Raw genomic sequence first — 17,981 nt, 5'->3', positions numbered from 1 at the left:
TGGATAAGAGATTTCTGGTCATAGCTCAGGCACAGAAGAAACGCAGGGGTTTTCTTTAGGAGGGAGGTGTTTGTTTTTAATGCAAGATAAAAACAATTCCTGTGTGGTTTCTGTTGGGGCACTAGCTTTTACAGAATATAGAAACATGGGAATGAGGAAAGAAGTTGCTTTAAAGCAGGAGTCAGCAGTCTTTTGCCAGGAGTCAGTCTGGCTCTCAGGGCAGCGCAAGGATCTCTGCTTGCTTTTCCTACTAGCTGGCTAACCAGCTGCTAGAAGGAAATTGTAGTTGCTGATTTCCTGTTGCCATTGATGGCTTGGAATCAGTACTGAGCTTGACAGCTAGTAGCTGATCTGCACTGACAACCAGAGCGATCACTGTGGATCTCAAGTGAGTCAGTCAGAAAAATACTCACTGCCTCCCCTTTTCTCTAAGCTCCAAGATCTGAGCAAGGAGGACAATGAAAGGCCACAAGGGATGGGTATGCAGGTGAGAGAAGGATTAAAAAGGGATGCATATATACAGCCTCGGATCTGGGCACTTGTACATTTCTCAGAGTTGAAAATGCTGAAGATTTCTGCTTTGAAGAAAAAAACCTCTGTGTGGTTTAGGGCTTAAGGTGTTGGATTAGAAGTGGAAACACTAGACTCAAATCCACCCGCAGCTATGGAAGCTTGTGGTGACCTTGGGCCAGTCACATTCTCTCGACCCACTTATTTACAGGGTTATTTTGGATATAAAAGCGGAGGAGGAAGTGCTAGATATGTCACCTTGAGTTCTTGGAGGAGATGTAGAGTATAAATCAAAGAAATACATACCCACCTTTTTTTAATCTGTAGATCAGTTGCAGACCTCTTTGTTTTCTTTATTTCATTATTACTTGTATGGAAATTGTTTCAGAGTCACTATTAGAGATAGCAAAGTGTCAGTAAACACATCTTTACGTCCTTCAGTACCAATGATGTATATTCAAAATCATAATTGTTTCTCTAGCAATATCTGTAACATTGAAATAGCTGCATATGGCTCCTATCCTCAAAATTGAGCCTATTTTGTTTTGCATGTTATAGAAACCCATCAATTTGTAGAAATAATAAAAACTTCCTTTGGGCATGTAAGCATTTGGTGAATAAAGAATTGATTGAGTAACTGATTCAGACTTCTGGGTTGCATTAGTTATACTAACTGCGGTTTTTATTTTGACTTGTCCTACTTGTGTCACTATTGGAAAGATTTATGGTTGCTGTTTGTTCTTAGCATCAAATGCTGCATAAAACTGACCACTCTTTCAAGGTGATCTCCAATAATGCCAACTAAATAGTAGTAAAGTATTGTGTAAAGTAACAGAGTCACTGGTCTGAGATGGGCGGCTATATAAATTGAATAAATAAATAAATAAATAAACTGAAGTGCAATAATAAGAACAGAAGAATAGCTCTGTTGGAAGACCAAGGCTCATCTTGGTCCATTGTTTTGTTTCTCCCAATGGCGAATCAGGTGCTTCAGGGTGCTCACAAGCAAGAGAGGGAGATTGTTCCTTTGCAATTGTTATTTGGAGGCAAGCAGGCACCAACTTGGTAGTAATACTGAATTTTCAAGGTAGCTCTTGATAGATCTCCTCCATGGATTTATTCAATTCCCTTTTAAAGCCATCTAATTTAGTGGCCATCACCATGTCTTACGGAAATGAATTCCACAGGTTAATTAAACAAATTCCCCTTGCGTATTGACACTTAAAAACTTCTGAAGGTTGGTGAGACAGAGTTTCACCTTTACAGAACTTCTGCTGATTTTTCTTCAGCAAGACTTATTGGTCTGTATACTTAACTATTGTTTTCTGTGATTATTATCTTTATCTATTTGCACCAAATAAATGTTAAACTGACAGGACTTTAGTTTCCCAAGTCCCTTTTTTTAAAAAAATGGTGTTACACTGGATATCTTCCAGGCCTTTGGGACTGAGACCTGTTTGAGGGACAAGTTATATATTTTTACTAGAAGGTCAGCAAATTCACATTTAAGTTGTTTAAAAACTTAATGCCAGCAGGGTTCAGTGATTTGTTATTTCTCTTGTCATTTCAATAATGTTTGTTATTCCCGTTCTATCTCTGAGAAAGTAGTACAGGCTCCAGTATCTATCCTTTCTTGTTGCTTTTTATTAAGTATCTTGTATGAATACAGCCAATTAAAATTTGATAAAACATGGTTAAGTAATCCATGGCTTAACATGATGTATGAATTCAGTAATTCTAATTCAATAATTCAGATGCATCCATAGAAGGAGGAATTTTCATTTATTTTCTGAGGAAGAATATCTGCAGTGAGAAGTCCACTTACGTAGAAAACACTACCTTGCTAAAACAAAGTGATCTGCCCTAGCTTATTTATTTGCCAGAAGTGTGGCATATCCTTGTTAAAATTGAGAGCAATCAAAGAAGAGCACAGCAAAGTCCTCCCTCCCTCCCTCCCTCCCTCCCTCCCTCCCTCCCTTTTTTGGAGATTGAACCTTTCCCTGTTGTTGTCTCTACATCTAAAATATTCTCTTTAGTTTACTGAACTGCCTTCAGTTACTTTAAAAACTAAAAATTATCAGCTGATCTGGGGTTGGTTTCCTATTCTTGTATAGCTAGGTGGCTTTCATTAATCTTTCCAGCTACACCTTTAGTTGTATTTACTGTTTTGTTCCATGCAGCTAAGATTTGTCTAATCGATACACACAAAGCTTTGTGCCAAAGTAATTTGTTAGCAAAGTTTTCTACCATAGAATAAAAACTATATTAGACCTATTTTTGTTTAGGGTACAGTTTTTGCATCAAATCATTCTGTGAACCTAGTTTGTCTTCTCTGATTTTGAAGTAATATTTTTGTAAGGAGTACTTAAAATTTTAGTTTAAAATAGAAGCTGTCTCAGTCCTAATACCACGGCAGTGCACAGGGATGTCAGTGGAGAGGATGGTACTTTTTACCCATAGGAAATATATGTAGGAAAAAAGTAACATTTGCTCCTTATTTCACCCCGCTCCAGATAAAAAAAGATATTACGCTTTAATCTGCAGGCACTCCAGCTGGGCACAAAGAGGTTGAGTGCCGGACATGCCCCATAGGTGAGATGACTATAGGGGACAGATTGTCCATCCTTAATTTAATGGTAATCTCTCCATTTCCCTGCCTATGAAATCATCATGCTTGCATTTTCTGTACAGCGCATGATTAAACTGCTGTTTAATTCACTGTGGCAGTTTTAAAAGTACAGGCTCTCACTTTCCAGTGAGGGTTATCATTTAATGAGTAAAGGTTTTACTTGTTATGGTGTTAGTTTTATCATTAAGGTAAGACCAGTATTTAAATGGAGATATGAGAAGCACATCATAGGAAAAGAAATAGCTGTAGCTTGTTCTTAGTTCCTAAATATTTGAGAAAAAGCTGAGAAGAAGAATGTAAGCCTTTTGAAAATTGCTCAGTTTTGCAAGCAGTTGGAATAAAAATAGACTTATTGTATTATCGTTAGACAACAAGGCATACTATAAGTCGATTGATTGGTAAAAACTCCCTTGAGTTGTCGCTGACTCCTGGTGACTGTATGGATACATCCATGTTTACTTTTAAGTAAGTCACACCAATTTCAGTGGAAAGTATTTCAATCACAGGAAGGAAGTGTTCTTTCAGAACCGCATTACATTGTCCTTTGGAGCAGCAATCAGTCATGTTGCACAAGAAACGCTATCAAAGCATCCTTTCTGATTGTGGTTTCTTGCACCCATGCAGGCTCTTTCATCTGGATTTCAAAATTCTAACAGACACGTCTTCATAATTGCCCACTGGAGATGTGGGCACTTTTTAATACTTAACAGGTCTGCCATTCCTGCCAAAATGCATGTCTGAAGACCACAATAAGCTTTTCCTTAATCATCCAAACTGCTAGCCTGTTGTTTTGGTCTGTAGAAAATGACATACATCAATTTGTATAAAAGAATAAAAATGAAAAATAACAGTGAATTATGGGCCAAGCAAAAGGAATTGAGAAAAAAGGCCAAGAATTATGGAGAATCCTCAGTAAATTATTAGTGCAGTACTATGAGTTCTGGGTTTTTGCTCACAAGCATTGGGCTAGTGCATAACTCCTGGTCTTTCTTCCTGTGATAATGACTTCATAAACTTAGAAATCTCTAATGCTGGTTTGGCTTTACATTCACACATGAATTCCTGGCTTGTCACTCTGAACTATACCAAAATACCATAACCCAAGAACAGATCCAAGCTTCATAATCCACCCTTTTTGGAGAGCATGTCAAAAATCCTAATTCTGACATAATGGGAAATAAGCCAGTACTTTTGGTTTTCTGGCTTGTTTCGCCACTCTTGCCAGCGGGCAGTACTAAGTAGGAGCAATAGGTGAGTATGTCCGACATATTACTTATGAACATAAGCCAGAATTTATAGCAGTTCTGTTTTAATATATGCGAACTGGACCATTTTTTCTCTGCATCTAGTTAAGTTTGCTTATGTTTCCCCAGTTATATTTTATAATTCTCTTTGAAGCTTAAACTGAAGTAAATCATTGTAGTAATGTGAAGTGGATTAATGCTCAAGTTATATCCAGATGGTTATGTTTAAAGATTTCCATGTGGCTGGCAGATAACTATTTTGGTTTGTGATGTTAAGCAAGAATAGACAATTGGCATCTGGTGCTCTGCTCCAGAAGCCTGCTGTTGCTTAAAACAGGTGATCCTATCACCTTTTACTTTGCCATTTTTAATTAATACTGCTGATAGTGCAGTCAGTAGCATCTGTAATGAAGCTTTTCAAGCTGTTTGTTTACTCACTGAGCCAGCCTGATTCAAGCAAGATGTTCCTTGAAGTTTACAGGTATACCTTCTGCTTTGCTGTGAAAGCACTTTGTTACACAAACAGAAACAAAATGTGGATTTCCTGGTTTTTATAGGATTTGGAAAGATAAACATAAACATTTTCTAAGGTAGGACTATAGATCAGAAAGATAATAAAGTTGCAAGTTGAAAAATTGAGAATGGAGAGTAGATGAATTGGTAGTTATTTTTCCTTAAGAGTGAAGGTTAAATGTTGGATAGGTACAAAAGTGAGTGGACTTTTTCTCAATTACTTTAGTTGGGCGAACAGGCAGTATTTTTTCCACAGAATGCTTAAGCAGGGTATATGGATTTTTCTTTGTATTTTCTCATCCCTATGTGGTTTACATTGCAGCAGACGATGGGGCACCTAGCCAGTCTTGGCTGATCTCAGAAAAGATAAATATGATTAGACCTGGTTAGTACAGGTTGTCCTCGCTTAACAACCGCTTGTTTAGCAACCGTTTGAAGTTATGATGGTGCTAAAGCTACTTACAACCAGTCCTTGCACTTACAGCTGTTGCAACGCCCTTGAGGTCACGTGATCGCGATCCAGGCGCTTGGCAACCAGCTCACACTTATGATGGTTGCAGCGTCCCGGAGTCACACGATCGTCATTTGCGACCTTCCCAGCTGGCTTCTGGCAAGCAAAATTAATGGAAAACCACTTGATTTGCTTAACGACTGCATGTTTTGCTTAATGACCATGGTGATTTGCTTAACAACTGCCGCAAAAATGTCATAAAATTGGGTGCAGTCACGTGATGCTTTGCTTAACGACCCCCTACTTAACAATAAATTTTCTGGTCCCTATTGTGGTTGTTAAGTGAGGACTACCTGTATTTGGATGGGACACCACCAGAAAATGCCAGGGTTGTAGACTACTTGGAAAGTCAAAAACTTTTCTGGAAGGAAGACAGTAAGAAACCAGTTCTGTGTTATTATTCAGAAAATGGCATAGACCATGTTCAGCTCAAGGGAAACTTTACCATTATTTATGCTTTAGCTTTATTCCTCATTTTGCTCCACTTGCTTTGCAAATGAAAATGAATAATTTCCGTAAATTTATCAATCAGGAATATACAGGTTGCTCTTGCTGCAGCTTTCTGTTAGTTTTTGTAGTTAGAATTTTTTCTTCCCACCCCAGCTAAGACATATGCAGATATGACAATGTACATTTTAAATGCTGGAGAGATTCACCCCATACCTCTTTCAGTTGGTGGTGTTACTTTCAATCCTTTCGATTGAAGGAAATATCTTAGTTTGTTACTTCTTGTGTTTGTGTGGTTTATCTTTTGTCTCAGAGACTTCAGTTGAGATGCATGCTGGAAGAATATAGTTCTCATCTGATCTGCCATATGAAAGTCAGAACTAGTTGATGTAAGAACCAGGGCTGCCTCTGTTGAGATCCAGTGGAAGTTGGTGCTATTGGTGGTGGCCCATTCTGTACACACAGAATGCCAAATAATAACCCACTCAACATGTGAAGAAAACTTGCAACATCCTGGTCAATTTTTTGCTCTTCACAGTCACCTTAAAAACAACAATTCTTTTCCAAAAATATTATTGCTTTAAAACTCTGCAGACTTTATGTATAATTCTGTATATATTGTGATAAACTATGATTTGTTTAATTGTGCTTTAATCAACAATAGCAAAAATACATTGTACAAGTTGGGGGGTGCATGAATACGGAGGATGTGTTTGTTTCGTGCATAAAATAACTCACTGTACCTGAGAAGCTTAGCTGGACCATTCCACGTGAGACAAAGTCCAGAGGAGTCTTATGGAGCGAATAAGGCAGTGTTCCTCACCCTTCTCTCTTCAACTGCATGACTTATGCACCAGCCTACCTGCTAGTGTACCTGCATGGCTTATGCACCACCAACCTCTGTCCCATACCTCCTTTTCACTGCCACCACCATGCTTGAATTCAAGGAAGGCGTGTCCGACCAGCTTACCTGCCTCTCTCCGCAGCCTTCCCAATGCCTTCCTTTCTCTCATCGCTCCTTTGTTGCTCTCACACCTCACTGTCCCTAGCCTTAGTTTTTCCTGCAGTCCCCATCCTGGCACTCCTGGGTTTGGAACTTCTGCATTCTGGGTCCACGTGGAATCAAGCCCAGAAGCTGCAGGTTCTTGCCTGGATGAAACCTGCATTTCATGGTAGGGGGACAGCCCACCCCAGATTGGCTATTCTGTGCTTGGAACATTTTGCACATCTTTATTTACATACCTCAGTGGTTGGGTTCATACAAGCCATTGGCTTACTGTAATCCATAAGTCTAGGCTCTTTTTCTCTTGTGTGTACAAAGACACGCACATAGCCTCTCTTTCCTTATCTCTTTCTGTAGGAACAAAAAAAGTAGAAGTTTGAAATGTAAGTGATTTGTTGTGAGTGTAGTTGTGAAGAATAATGGAGATGCACGTTCAAGTGTATCCACAGCCACAGTAGCTCACTGGATGACTTTGGGTCAGTCGTTCTCTCTCAGCCCAATCTAAACAGGGTCGTTGTTGTGGGGAAAATAGGAGGTGAGAACACTGTGTACATCCCCTTGAATTGTACAAAATAAAGGCAGGTTGTAAATCTAATAATAAATTAATGAATAAATGCTTGTTTTTTTTAATTTTATTTTTTTTGACAAAGGGAAGAATCATTGATTCAGTCTTCTATTACATGAAACATTTTTTTGGTGGGGGTTTAAAAGTGAAAGACACTGAAGAGCAAGCAGCCCTTAAAATGGATATAGTGATGCAGAGGTTAATGAAGCTATAGTATAAGACTTTTCTTTGTTCTTTTCTCCTGAATATTTTCAGAAGTTTTGGGCAAGGTTTTAGATAATAGTGATTCTTTCTTAGCACACTAGAGGTCAGTGTATGATGAGAGGAACTCCTTCAAAGGGGGGGCTAAAGTTTCTACATAGATTTCTTACTGAGTCAAATCACTCAGAGAAAGCTGTTACTGTCCTCTTGTAGATTTTTAAAATTAGCTTTTAATATTTTTCTTCAGTATCTTTCCTGGCACAAGGTCTTGTAAGGAGTTCTTGCTGATAAGTAGAAAACACAAAACCAGTGTACAACTTCAGGTTAAGAATAGCTTCTATGAGAAGCCTTGCAAATTCTTCAACATGTTTGCCAAATATTCACATTACATTCCATGCTATCAGAGTATATGCACAGTAATCTTCTCAGGAGTCACCTTCTGTGTTTGGGCTTTACAATCTTAGTTCAGAATTCAGAAAGGGTTGGTTATACATTCATGTTGCTTTTATTAGCATGATCTCATGTTGCTCTCTCAACATCAAACTGTTAATCTTTCAGATCATCACCTTTAACCCTATGTATTGAGGACTGTATTATCATGCTTCTCTGTATGTTCATAAAATTTGGTCAGGGGTAACTTCTGTTAACCCATTTTTGTTTGTTTTATTTTGTTATACTGCCCAGCAAAGAGTAAGGAACCAGAATATTGTGTTAATGGAATTTCCTGGTCATTGTCACATCTTGCACTAGTGAAATTTATATATAATGTTAAATGCAGTTAGACAAATTATGAATATCAATCCATCTTTATTATGGTCATAAACCATAAATTATGAATATCATGACTGCTGATCATGCTAGTAGAGAAATATACAATGAAAACATGTAAATGAGTGGAACAGTGATGGTGGAGCACTGTCACTCAAGAAGACCCACAGATTGTGGCTGACTAATCTGAGGATTAAACTATCAGAATAAATAAAAGGTAGGGAACATATGACTCTCCAGATGATGTTGGAATGTAACTCTGTGAGCCACAACCAGCATGACCAGTGGTAAATTCAGAGCTCTCTGAGATGCAGAAGAGGAAAAGTGACATGTATAGAAAATGGAAGGAGGGACACCTAGCCAAAGAAGAATATAGTCTCCAGAAACCATAGGAACTATGTCAGAAAGATACTAAAACAATAAAAAGAGTTCACTGGGGACATTAGAAGCAAAAGGAAAACCAAAAAGGGTGCAGGCATTGTGGAGAATTGGTTACAGGTGATGGTGAGAAGGTAAAACTTGTATTTTACATCTGTCTTCTCATAGAAAGGAAATGGTGCTCTATCTGGTTGTTGGTATGCCACTGGGAGAAGGAGGGAACTGCAGCTTAGGATAGATAAGAAAGGATTAGAGAAAACTTAACTTATTTAAACAAATCCATGTCTCCAGGACCCCAAGGGTTACATCCTAGTATATTGAAGTAACTAGTAGAGGTGATTGCAGAATTGTTCTTGGTAATCCTTGAAAACTCCTAGAGGATTGGCAAAGTCCCACAAGACTAGGAAAGAGTAAATGTCAGCCATACTTTCAAAAAGAGGAAGAAGGAGGAGAATGTTTAGGCTACAGAAGAGACACCTTAAGGGAACTATGATAGCAGCCTTCAAATATCTGAAGGATTGTCCCACAGAAAAACATGTGGATGTGTTATTTATTGCACCAGGGGAGGGGCAGAAGCAATGTGTTAAAACTCAAGGGAAGTGGTTCAGACTAGTAGTGAGGAGGAACTTCCTGACCAACAAGCTGAGAGTCAGTAAAGCAGACTACCCCATGGAGTGATGAGATTCTCCTTTGTGAGAATAAGACTGGATAGCCATCTGTCTGAGATGCTCTAGTAGAATCTGCACTGATCAGGGAGTTGGACTAGCTAACCTTTAAGGTCCATTCCATGGATTGTGTGATCCCACAGACTATATATAGTCTTTGGCAGCAGAAAGTATGATTGGTAGAACCAAATAGAGACCTGCTGACTTTTCCTGTTGTTCAGGGCACTGGTGTCTCAATAAAAGGAAGATGGTTGTCTGAACCATGAACAGTTGGAAAAAAGATGAAGCCCTGTTCAAGATAGGAGTGAGCTGGAGGAGCTGAGAGAGGAAAAGAGGATAACAGGTTATATGAGTGAACTTGTGAATAAGTGTGCAGTTGAGTGTGCAACTGTTGAAAATTATTCCTTCCCAGGTTGGGATTAAGTCCATTAGGACTTTTTTCATGTGATAGAACTTATTAAAACAAAAGGCATTATTATTGAAGCCAATAAAGCATTTTGGTGTCTTTGGAACTTGCTGGAGCTGTCTGGTTTCATGCTGGCACTGGCAAGATTTACCTTTGGTTATGCTGTATGTCAGTGTTTCTCAACCTTGGCAACATCAGGATGTGTGGACTTCAACTCCCAGAATTCCCCAGCTAGCTGGGGAATTCTGGGAGTTGAAGTCCACACATCCTAATTTTTCCACGGTTGAGAAACACTGCTGTATGTAATTGGAGTAGCTGAAAACACACACAATCTTCTGGATGACTTGCTGTGCTAATTTTCAACATGATGGTATACATTGGCAACCATTCTTTGCATTTTAATCCTATAACCATTTTTTTCCCATACCTCTCACTAATGGCCGTGCTAAATAGGACGCTGGGAGTCCTGGTTCAGCAGTCTCTGTAAGACCGCAAATTGTGCACCCATTCACTTGGCTTAAGAAATAGGTTTGAATAATGTGCTGCTAAGCAGCTCATTTGCTGACCCTTCACACTTGCCTATGTGAAAGCAGGCAAACTACTGTAATCAGGAAACAGTCTTTTTTGACATTACACAGTGTGCCTGAACAACACAGAATTGATAAACCAGCTTTAAGCCATGATTTGTTTTGTTATTCTGGCTAATTGGACATACTAAATTATAATTCTGGATCTGAATGGAACAGGAAAGTATCCATATTGAAAAGGAAGAAAAAAGCTGGAATAAACGCACCCTATCAGTCTCTGCTTTTTCTTATCCTAACCAATTAAGTTACAGCTTTTGGCTTAAAGTGAAACATTAATGTAAAGCATTATATTCTGTTTAGATGAATAAACTTTCAGATGATGTTATAAAATGCTTAGATTCTCTCTGGGCCATGTCTCCTCTCTTGCATTATATCTCCTCCTTACCATGATGACAAGTGGCTCCATTGTACTCTGGAACAATTAACAAAGATTTGCACTGAGGTACCCCCTAGGTTCATCCAGACAATGGTGATTTCATTTGACTTGATGGTCTGTTTAATGATGGACATGCTTTTATTTCCTCTAGGGAAAAGTGGCTTCAGACCGAAAATTTCTCCTGAGAGTCAGTGTCGGTCAGCTGTCTCCTGTGAAATCAGGAACAACTGTTAAGGTAAGCTTCTTACAAAGGTGTTTTTTAGAAGCAACAGCCCCCAAATGTTAAATGTAACACTTTTCTCCGTAACCGTTATTTCTCTGAATAACAAGGAAGCTTCATTGAATCATTACTTCAATTCTCTAACCCAACAGACTGATGTAAAAATTGGCCTATAGGACATGTGATAACTATTGACCATAGAGTGTCGATAGCATAATGCAAGGCTTCACCCTACTCCCTTCTTAGTACACTGGATGTTTTCACTGCTAATCAGTGAAATCATCAGTGGTGATTCACCAGTGAATCTAGTCATGTGGCAAGTACTACACAGTTACATCCCATGGCATAGATTGGCTACTAAAGAATGAGTTCTGGTTTCAGATACAAGAGTCTAGAACATAAAATAGTGCACCCTTCTGTTTTTCTTTATCTGTATAGCACTCCTATTTTACAATGAGGAGCAATGGCAGTATTTCTTACATATTTTCTGTAAAGTTAGGGTAGATACATAGAGTAATACCTACAGTGTCACAGGATGATAGTATGGATTTGCTGATGCTCAGTTTGCTCATATTTTGCTATATAGATTGCTCCCAAACATTTTCAGATTGCATTCAGTAAACACAGATAAAATAGTAAAAATCATACCAAAAAATCCAATGTAGTAAGCAAATGGAAGAGAATGGAAAACTCAGAGAAACTTAAAATTAGTGGAAGAGTAATCCATATAAGAAGGCTCAGCGCTGGATGCTTGCATGCCAAAGCTATCTTCCATAGCTCCGTTGCCTACATGGAAAAAAAAAATGCTACTCCTTACAAACTAATAATTCTCTTCATTATAACAGTTAATATTATTGCTGTTATTGTTTCTGTGCATAATATTGATAGCAGAAAGTACTGGAAGGTATCAGGTATAGCAAAAAATAAAGTGGCTATTTTCTGAAGCTTTCTCCTATTATTGTTATGCATAAGACATGACTTACAGTGATGTTTCCTTAGTTAACAAAGCAATACAAAAAACCCCCACATGATTTATTGCATAATCCAGTTATAGAATCTAAATCCCCCATTAGCATTTTTAAAAACAACCTCAGATCTTCTGCATGCCTGCCTCTTCTCTAAAAAGTTGCTCTGTTCTGACATCTGATTGTACATGGGCATGTGAATTTATGCAAGTGTGAGTGGAAAACAGCTAATATATTACAAATATTTTCTGAGCATTTTTGTTTCTTTGTGTTTTATATTTGCATATATAGTGTGTATGAGACCCAGTTAGGTGTAGGGGTTAAGGTACCGGACTAGAAACTAGGAGACTGGGAGTTCTAGTTCTCTCTTAGGTATGAAAGCTGGCTGGGTGACTTTGGGTTGGTCACTCTCTCTTACTCAACTCACCTCACAGGGTTGTTGTGAGGAAAATAAGCGGAAGGAGCATTAGGTACACTGCCTTAAGTTGTACAAATAAAAGAGGGGTATAAATGTAATAATAAATAAATATGGTCTCACCAGCTGAGTGTGTGAGCTGACCTCCTTTCAATCTGTTAGGGAGAAGCAATTCCAAGGCTAGGTCTGAGAATGCAAGAACCCCAGCAGCAACATAACAGTTGTAGAACCTCAGACATACAGTCCTGCACTAATGAATATTTGGAAATGGTCATTACTGTACTTTATGAAGCACTGGTGAGAAAAACACCTTTGTTGCAATGACAAATGAAAGTAGTTATCCTATGACTTCCGGTTGGTGGCCTAGATGTGGTCTTGATGCAATTATTAGCTGCAAAAGTGAAGTAGCAACTCATCTTCGACCATTCTATTTAGAATGGAATGATGGCATGGTTGCTCATGTCCCCAGGATAGATGAAGAAAAGCAGCATTTTGTTCCCTGTGGATGGTGTTTCCAAAAATAGGCATGAACTGATGACTCTTTGAGTTAATGAGATATGCTTGATTAGCTTTTCTGGTTTACATATGTACAGCTATCAGCACCACCAATCTTTTACTTTATTACAAGTGGAGAATTGTAGCACACTGTTTGTTACCTGCATTACCAACCAAGATTGTTAGTGTACAGTTGGAAGCTTCGTGTGCAAAACACAATATTGAGATATTCATTCCTGCCTTCTGAATTGGCTGTGGAGTGGTTTTAGTTATTATAGGTTTGCCTTTAAGGCTGAGCTATTAGGGACATTTATAGATGGGAATATAAGAAAATTGGCTGTTTTGATACACTTTTTCAGGGGTAAGTAACCTGAAATGTGACTATTATCTACATAATGTTAAGAAATTTAGCTGCTAGAGAGCTGGTATCAGATAGTAGTTAAAAGGCAGTGATTTGGGAAGGTCCCATTTGAAACATCTTACATTCTGCTTTTGGGCTGAACTTGCTAGGATGCCTGCCCTGGGCAAGTTGGTAGTTGCTTGAAATCTTCTCCATTTGTAGATTATTTTCCTAGCAGTAGAATGATTGATGTCCAATGGTTTGGATCAGTGTTTCTCAACCTTGGCAACTTCAAGCTGTGTGGACTTCAACTCCCAGAATTCCCCATGCTGGCTGGGGAGTTCTGGGAGTTGAAATCAACAGCTTGAAATTGCCAAGGTTGAGAAACACTGGTTTGGATAATAGTTTTAAATCCCTTTCCAGACTCATAGGCATCTATAACCTTCTTTCTGACGGCCTCAGAGAACTGTTTCAATCTAGGCATGGTGATACCACATAGTTCAAGAATAAAGAGCAAATCAAATGAAATGTCGGAGGTTTCAATAAGACAGGCTCCTCCCAAATCTTGTCTAACAATGTTCTAGTTATTTGTACCTGATCTAGTGCACCTGATTCTAATTTTAGGCATTTGAAGTAGTGATAAATGTAGGGGTGTGCTTACTTTTTCCACATGCAAAATTAGCATTTATGTTTACACCCATACTGCAGTTGGGACCAGCAACTCCATTGCTGTGTAATGCGGTTGTAAAGTGAAATGTCATGTGACTGTGCCAACTTATGACATCAGTTCCAGCTGTGCTCATTAAGCAAATCTGTGGTAGTTAAGCGCAATGTCACATGACCGCAACTTGTGACTTCTGCTGGCTTCCCCATTGACTTTGCTTGTCAGAGGCTGGCTGTGAAGGTCACAAATGGTGATCACATAACTGTGGGATGCTGCAACTGTCATAAATGTGTGCCAGTTGCCAAGCACCCAAATCCCAATCATGTGATCATGGGGACACTGTGATAGCCACAACTTCGAGGATTGGTTGTAAATCTCCTTTTTCAGCGCTGATGTATCTTTGAATGGTCACAGAGTGTGGTTGGTTAAGTGAGGACTACCTGTATTTCAATTACACAATGGACTACAAAATATAAATAGTGCATGATATTTGTTGTATCATATCCCCTTTGCCTAGCCTTATTGCTGAAATGGAGATCAAATATCTGTATGTTGAAACAGGTTGAAAAAGTCAAAAATTTCAATGGGGTATGCTTTTTCTTTTACACAACTGTATGTGAGGCTCTTTGTGTATCCTAAAAATGTGTGTGGGTAATCCTGCTTTGTGGATGAGAACCAACATGTTTTTCCAAAAGTGATCATCTTAACCTTGGGAAGGTAAAGGGAAAGGACCGTGGGTCAGACTTACAAGTAACCCCATTGCAGAAGTCCTTTGGGCAGCATCCAAGGCAGAGATGCTGTAAGCCCTTGGGGACTTCTGAAAGTTGTTGCCAATTGTAATTTTTAATGTAGTAGAAGCTGAAACTATGGCGGGAGAATGGTAATATTTTATCTAAATGCAAAGATGAACAAAATTCAATCCATTTAAAGTTTTGCTATGGTCCCACCTACTTTTTTTTGAAGTATGGGTTTCAGCCTACCACACATCTGAAAGTTGCCAAGTTTGAGAAACATGGCTGTAGAAGTTGTCAATACCTGACCTAAGTTACAGTACAAACACTGATTTTTTTTTTTGGCAATACATTCCTCATGCATTCTCCTTTTACTTAGCCCCTTTCCCTTAACTTTCATCCTATCCTTTCCACCTCAGCTTTCTCCCCACAACAATTATGTGAAGTATTCCACACTTCATGTGAGAGGCAGGGAAATGAGTGACCTAAGGTTATTCATACATTTCAGATCTGAGCAGGGATGGGGAACTTATGTTTAGTTCTAGCCTGATACTAGCCGAAATGCTTTGCAGAGCCCTGCCCAATTTTTGTTTGTCGCCCTTGGACCCCCTTCCTTGACTTCCCCCCTCCCGCAAATTTCTGTAGAACAACTGCTGAAAATGAGTGGCGTGGCTTCTTACCATTTTGAGCTAGGAAATGCGAACCATGTAACAAGAATCTTACATTAAACTTATCAACTTGTCCATGTATTCTTGGCAATAATGGAGAAGAGGTTGGCAACTGTTTTCTGGATTTTTTTTGTCTTCCCACTCTAGTCTACAGCTCTTCTGTTTCCTAGTGGTCTCCAGGTCTGATTCAGCTTAGTGTTTCCAAGGTCAGCCAGGGGATGCTGTCTGCTGAGTTTTTACATAGTAAAAACAAACACGCCAGCAAAATAACCACCATCTCTTCCCCAAACCCAGAAAGATGGAAAATCACATCCACCACACCCTTTTTGTGTCATCACAGCCTCCCTAAACAGATAAAGTAATTGCCGCAAAATCTTCCTACTCTGCCAGATATGCTTGAGGAAACTTTGATTATAGCTTGTGTTCAAAAGCTGAGTCCTGATATGGAAAGCTGGTTCTGGGCCTAAGTCCAGTCTCAAATTAGACGCTGTGATGCTGTTGGGTACCATTTTAAAGCTTCCTGTGCAAGTTACAATATTAAACCCTCTGCTGAAAGGAGAGATGACGGCATTCCTCTGAACAGTTCATCTGTAGCTCTCGAGTGCCTGAATTTATTGTCTCGGTCTGGGTGCTGTTGGGGGAGCACAAGGCTTTGTGTGCTTGGCCCCGCTGGAAAGAAGCTGCTTGAAAGACAATTGTTGGCTGTGTGCTTTGACTTCTTCCACTGCGAGTTGCGAACAGGGCAGGCCGAAAATGCCTCTCTGGATCATTTCAAGCTCTCAGGGAAACTTGAATGCGCTTAGTAGAATTGTTTGTGAATGAGCCAATCGAGATGGCCTGCCCGAGAGGGTACAGGCAATGTTTTCCTCTTTCTCTCCTCCACCCTCCACACACCAAAGGGAGGAGGGGAGAGTGAGGCAGAAGATATAAGCTCTAACAAAGCCAAGCTGTGTCTCTGAATCGCTCACATGCCCTGGATAAGTAAGGCCTGACCCTGAAAGTGAGAGGGAGAGAGAGAGAGAGAGAGAGAGAAGTGGAATTATGATCCTAACAATGGAAACGGGTAAGATTTTACTGGATGGGGAAAACAAGCAAATGTGCTTGTTTCAATTACTCTCTAAAGGAAGACCGCGTCTACTTATGGGTTCCCCAATTAGTGTGCGTTTGGCTTAAAGAGTTTCTGTGGAGTTTGTCATGTGAGCTCCTTGGTAGGATCCTCGATCCATGCAATCTGCCCTTTTCAATGCTGCCTGAAGCTAGAGGTGAGATAGGCATGGGAGGTGTTGGCACACAGGAAGGAGCAATCTCTCAGATCAAGCCGTGGCACTGATTTATTTCACGGAGAGTCATTTGTGCTGAGCGCTGAGAAATTCCAAAGAAGCAATGTGTGGCACAAGGAAAGTTTAACAGCAGGCTGCGACACTCGGCGAGTCTTGCAAGCCCCATGATATCGTTTATGGTGTGGCTGCGAACAACTTTTTTTTTTTTAAATAAATGCTCTCTACTTTTTTTTTTTTTTTTTTTACAAAGGAAGGGGACAGTTGTAACAGCCACCTGGGTTGGCAGAAACATTTCAAAGGACTTCTCCAAAACTGTGCAAAGGGTGTGTTATCAGTAAATGTTGTTCTGGTCAAATGGTCACGAAGAATTCACGTTTGCTGCATGGCTGTGAACAAAGACATAGTTTTGTGCTTGCTTTAGTAGGGACTGTTCTGAAGTGGCACTTAGATCTAAATAAACAACTTGGTTCTGTTTTGTTTTGTTTTGCTGTGCTGTGCTTACGTTTGGGGTATACATGACTATAGTTCCAGTACTAGGTTATGCAGATTTGCTCAAAAGTAAGTCCATGATGTTCAGTAGGTTAATTGTGGGTAAGGTTGAAATTCTAAGCACAGTTGCTTGGAAGTAAGTCTCACAGAGCTCTTTGGGACCCAGTTTTAAGTAACATATTTAAGATTATCCTGTTAATAAGTTTAATGTTACTTCACTGTCCTCAAGGAACCTGGAAGCTATAGTCAGAAAGAGGAGTAGGAAGGATTTTCAATAACCTCCATGAAGATGAGAGCCAGTGTAGTGTAATGGTTAAGGTGTTAGACTGGCACTGGGGAGACCCAGGTCCTAGTCCACCCTCAGCTATGGAAGTTCACTTTGGGCCAGTCACTCTTGGCCCATCCTACCTGACAAGGTTGTTGTGGGGAATAATGGGAGGAGGGGGTGCTATATAAACTCCTGAACAAATGACAAAGTTATAAATTTAAAATAATAATAATAATAGTAATAATAATAATAATAATATAATGATGAATTTGTAATTCCTAATATTCTTCCCAAGTAGCTGTTAATTGCTGGTAATCTGGCTCCAACTTGTGCTGAACTACCACTACCACTACCTCTACAAATTGTATTAATAAATACAAGAAGACAGTACCAGCATGAGTCTTGTTATTTCTATGAAGTTTGAATAAATGTGTTTCCTGTTTAGAGTTGATTTATCCTGTAGAATCACGGAATTTCTACATTTGTTGAAAGCTGAGCATCCCTTAAACTATTTACTGCAGGGGATGAAAGGTCTCTCTTGGGATCTGTTGGATTTTAGTTTTGCCTGGGTATCTCTGAGCTAATGAAAGGAGTTTTCTTTCCTAATCTGCTCTGTGGTTATTTTTTTTTTCCCTCACTAATA

The 17,981-nt window shown here is 39.3% G+C and overlaps 1 protein-coding gene across 2 annotated transcripts in view; it reads left to right on the top strand.

Moving 5' to 3' along the window:
- Positions 1–17,981, top strand: part of SVIL (supervillin) — a 141,180-nt gene that overhangs the window by 22,441 nt on the left and 100,758 nt on the right. Inside the window, exon 2 of one of the 2 annotated variants that reach the window (XM_088150237.1) lies at positions 10,955–11,038. Coding sequence is in view for 1 of the 2 variants with exons in the window: in XM_088150235.1 (XP_088006361.1) it covers positions 16,343–16,364 (22 nt within the window). In the remaining variant the exon portion in view is untranslated. Of the gene's footprint in view, positions 1–10,954; positions 11,039–16,212; positions 16,365–17,981 lie in introns of those variants that run through there. The other variant, XM_088150235.1, reaches the window with a different exon arrangement.

The sequence above is a fragment of the Python bivittatus genome, unplaced genomic scaffold, assembly GCF_059951505.1.
Source record: "Python bivittatus isolate LINGU-HERP-01145 unplaced genomic scaffold, Pbiv_v1 ctg000610_np1212, whole genome shotgun sequence".
Taxonomy (NCBI): domain Eukaryota; kingdom Metazoa; phylum Chordata; class Lepidosauria; order Squamata; family Pythonidae; genus Python; species Python bivittatus.
This window is presented reverse-complemented; position numbering and strand designations above follow the sequence as displayed.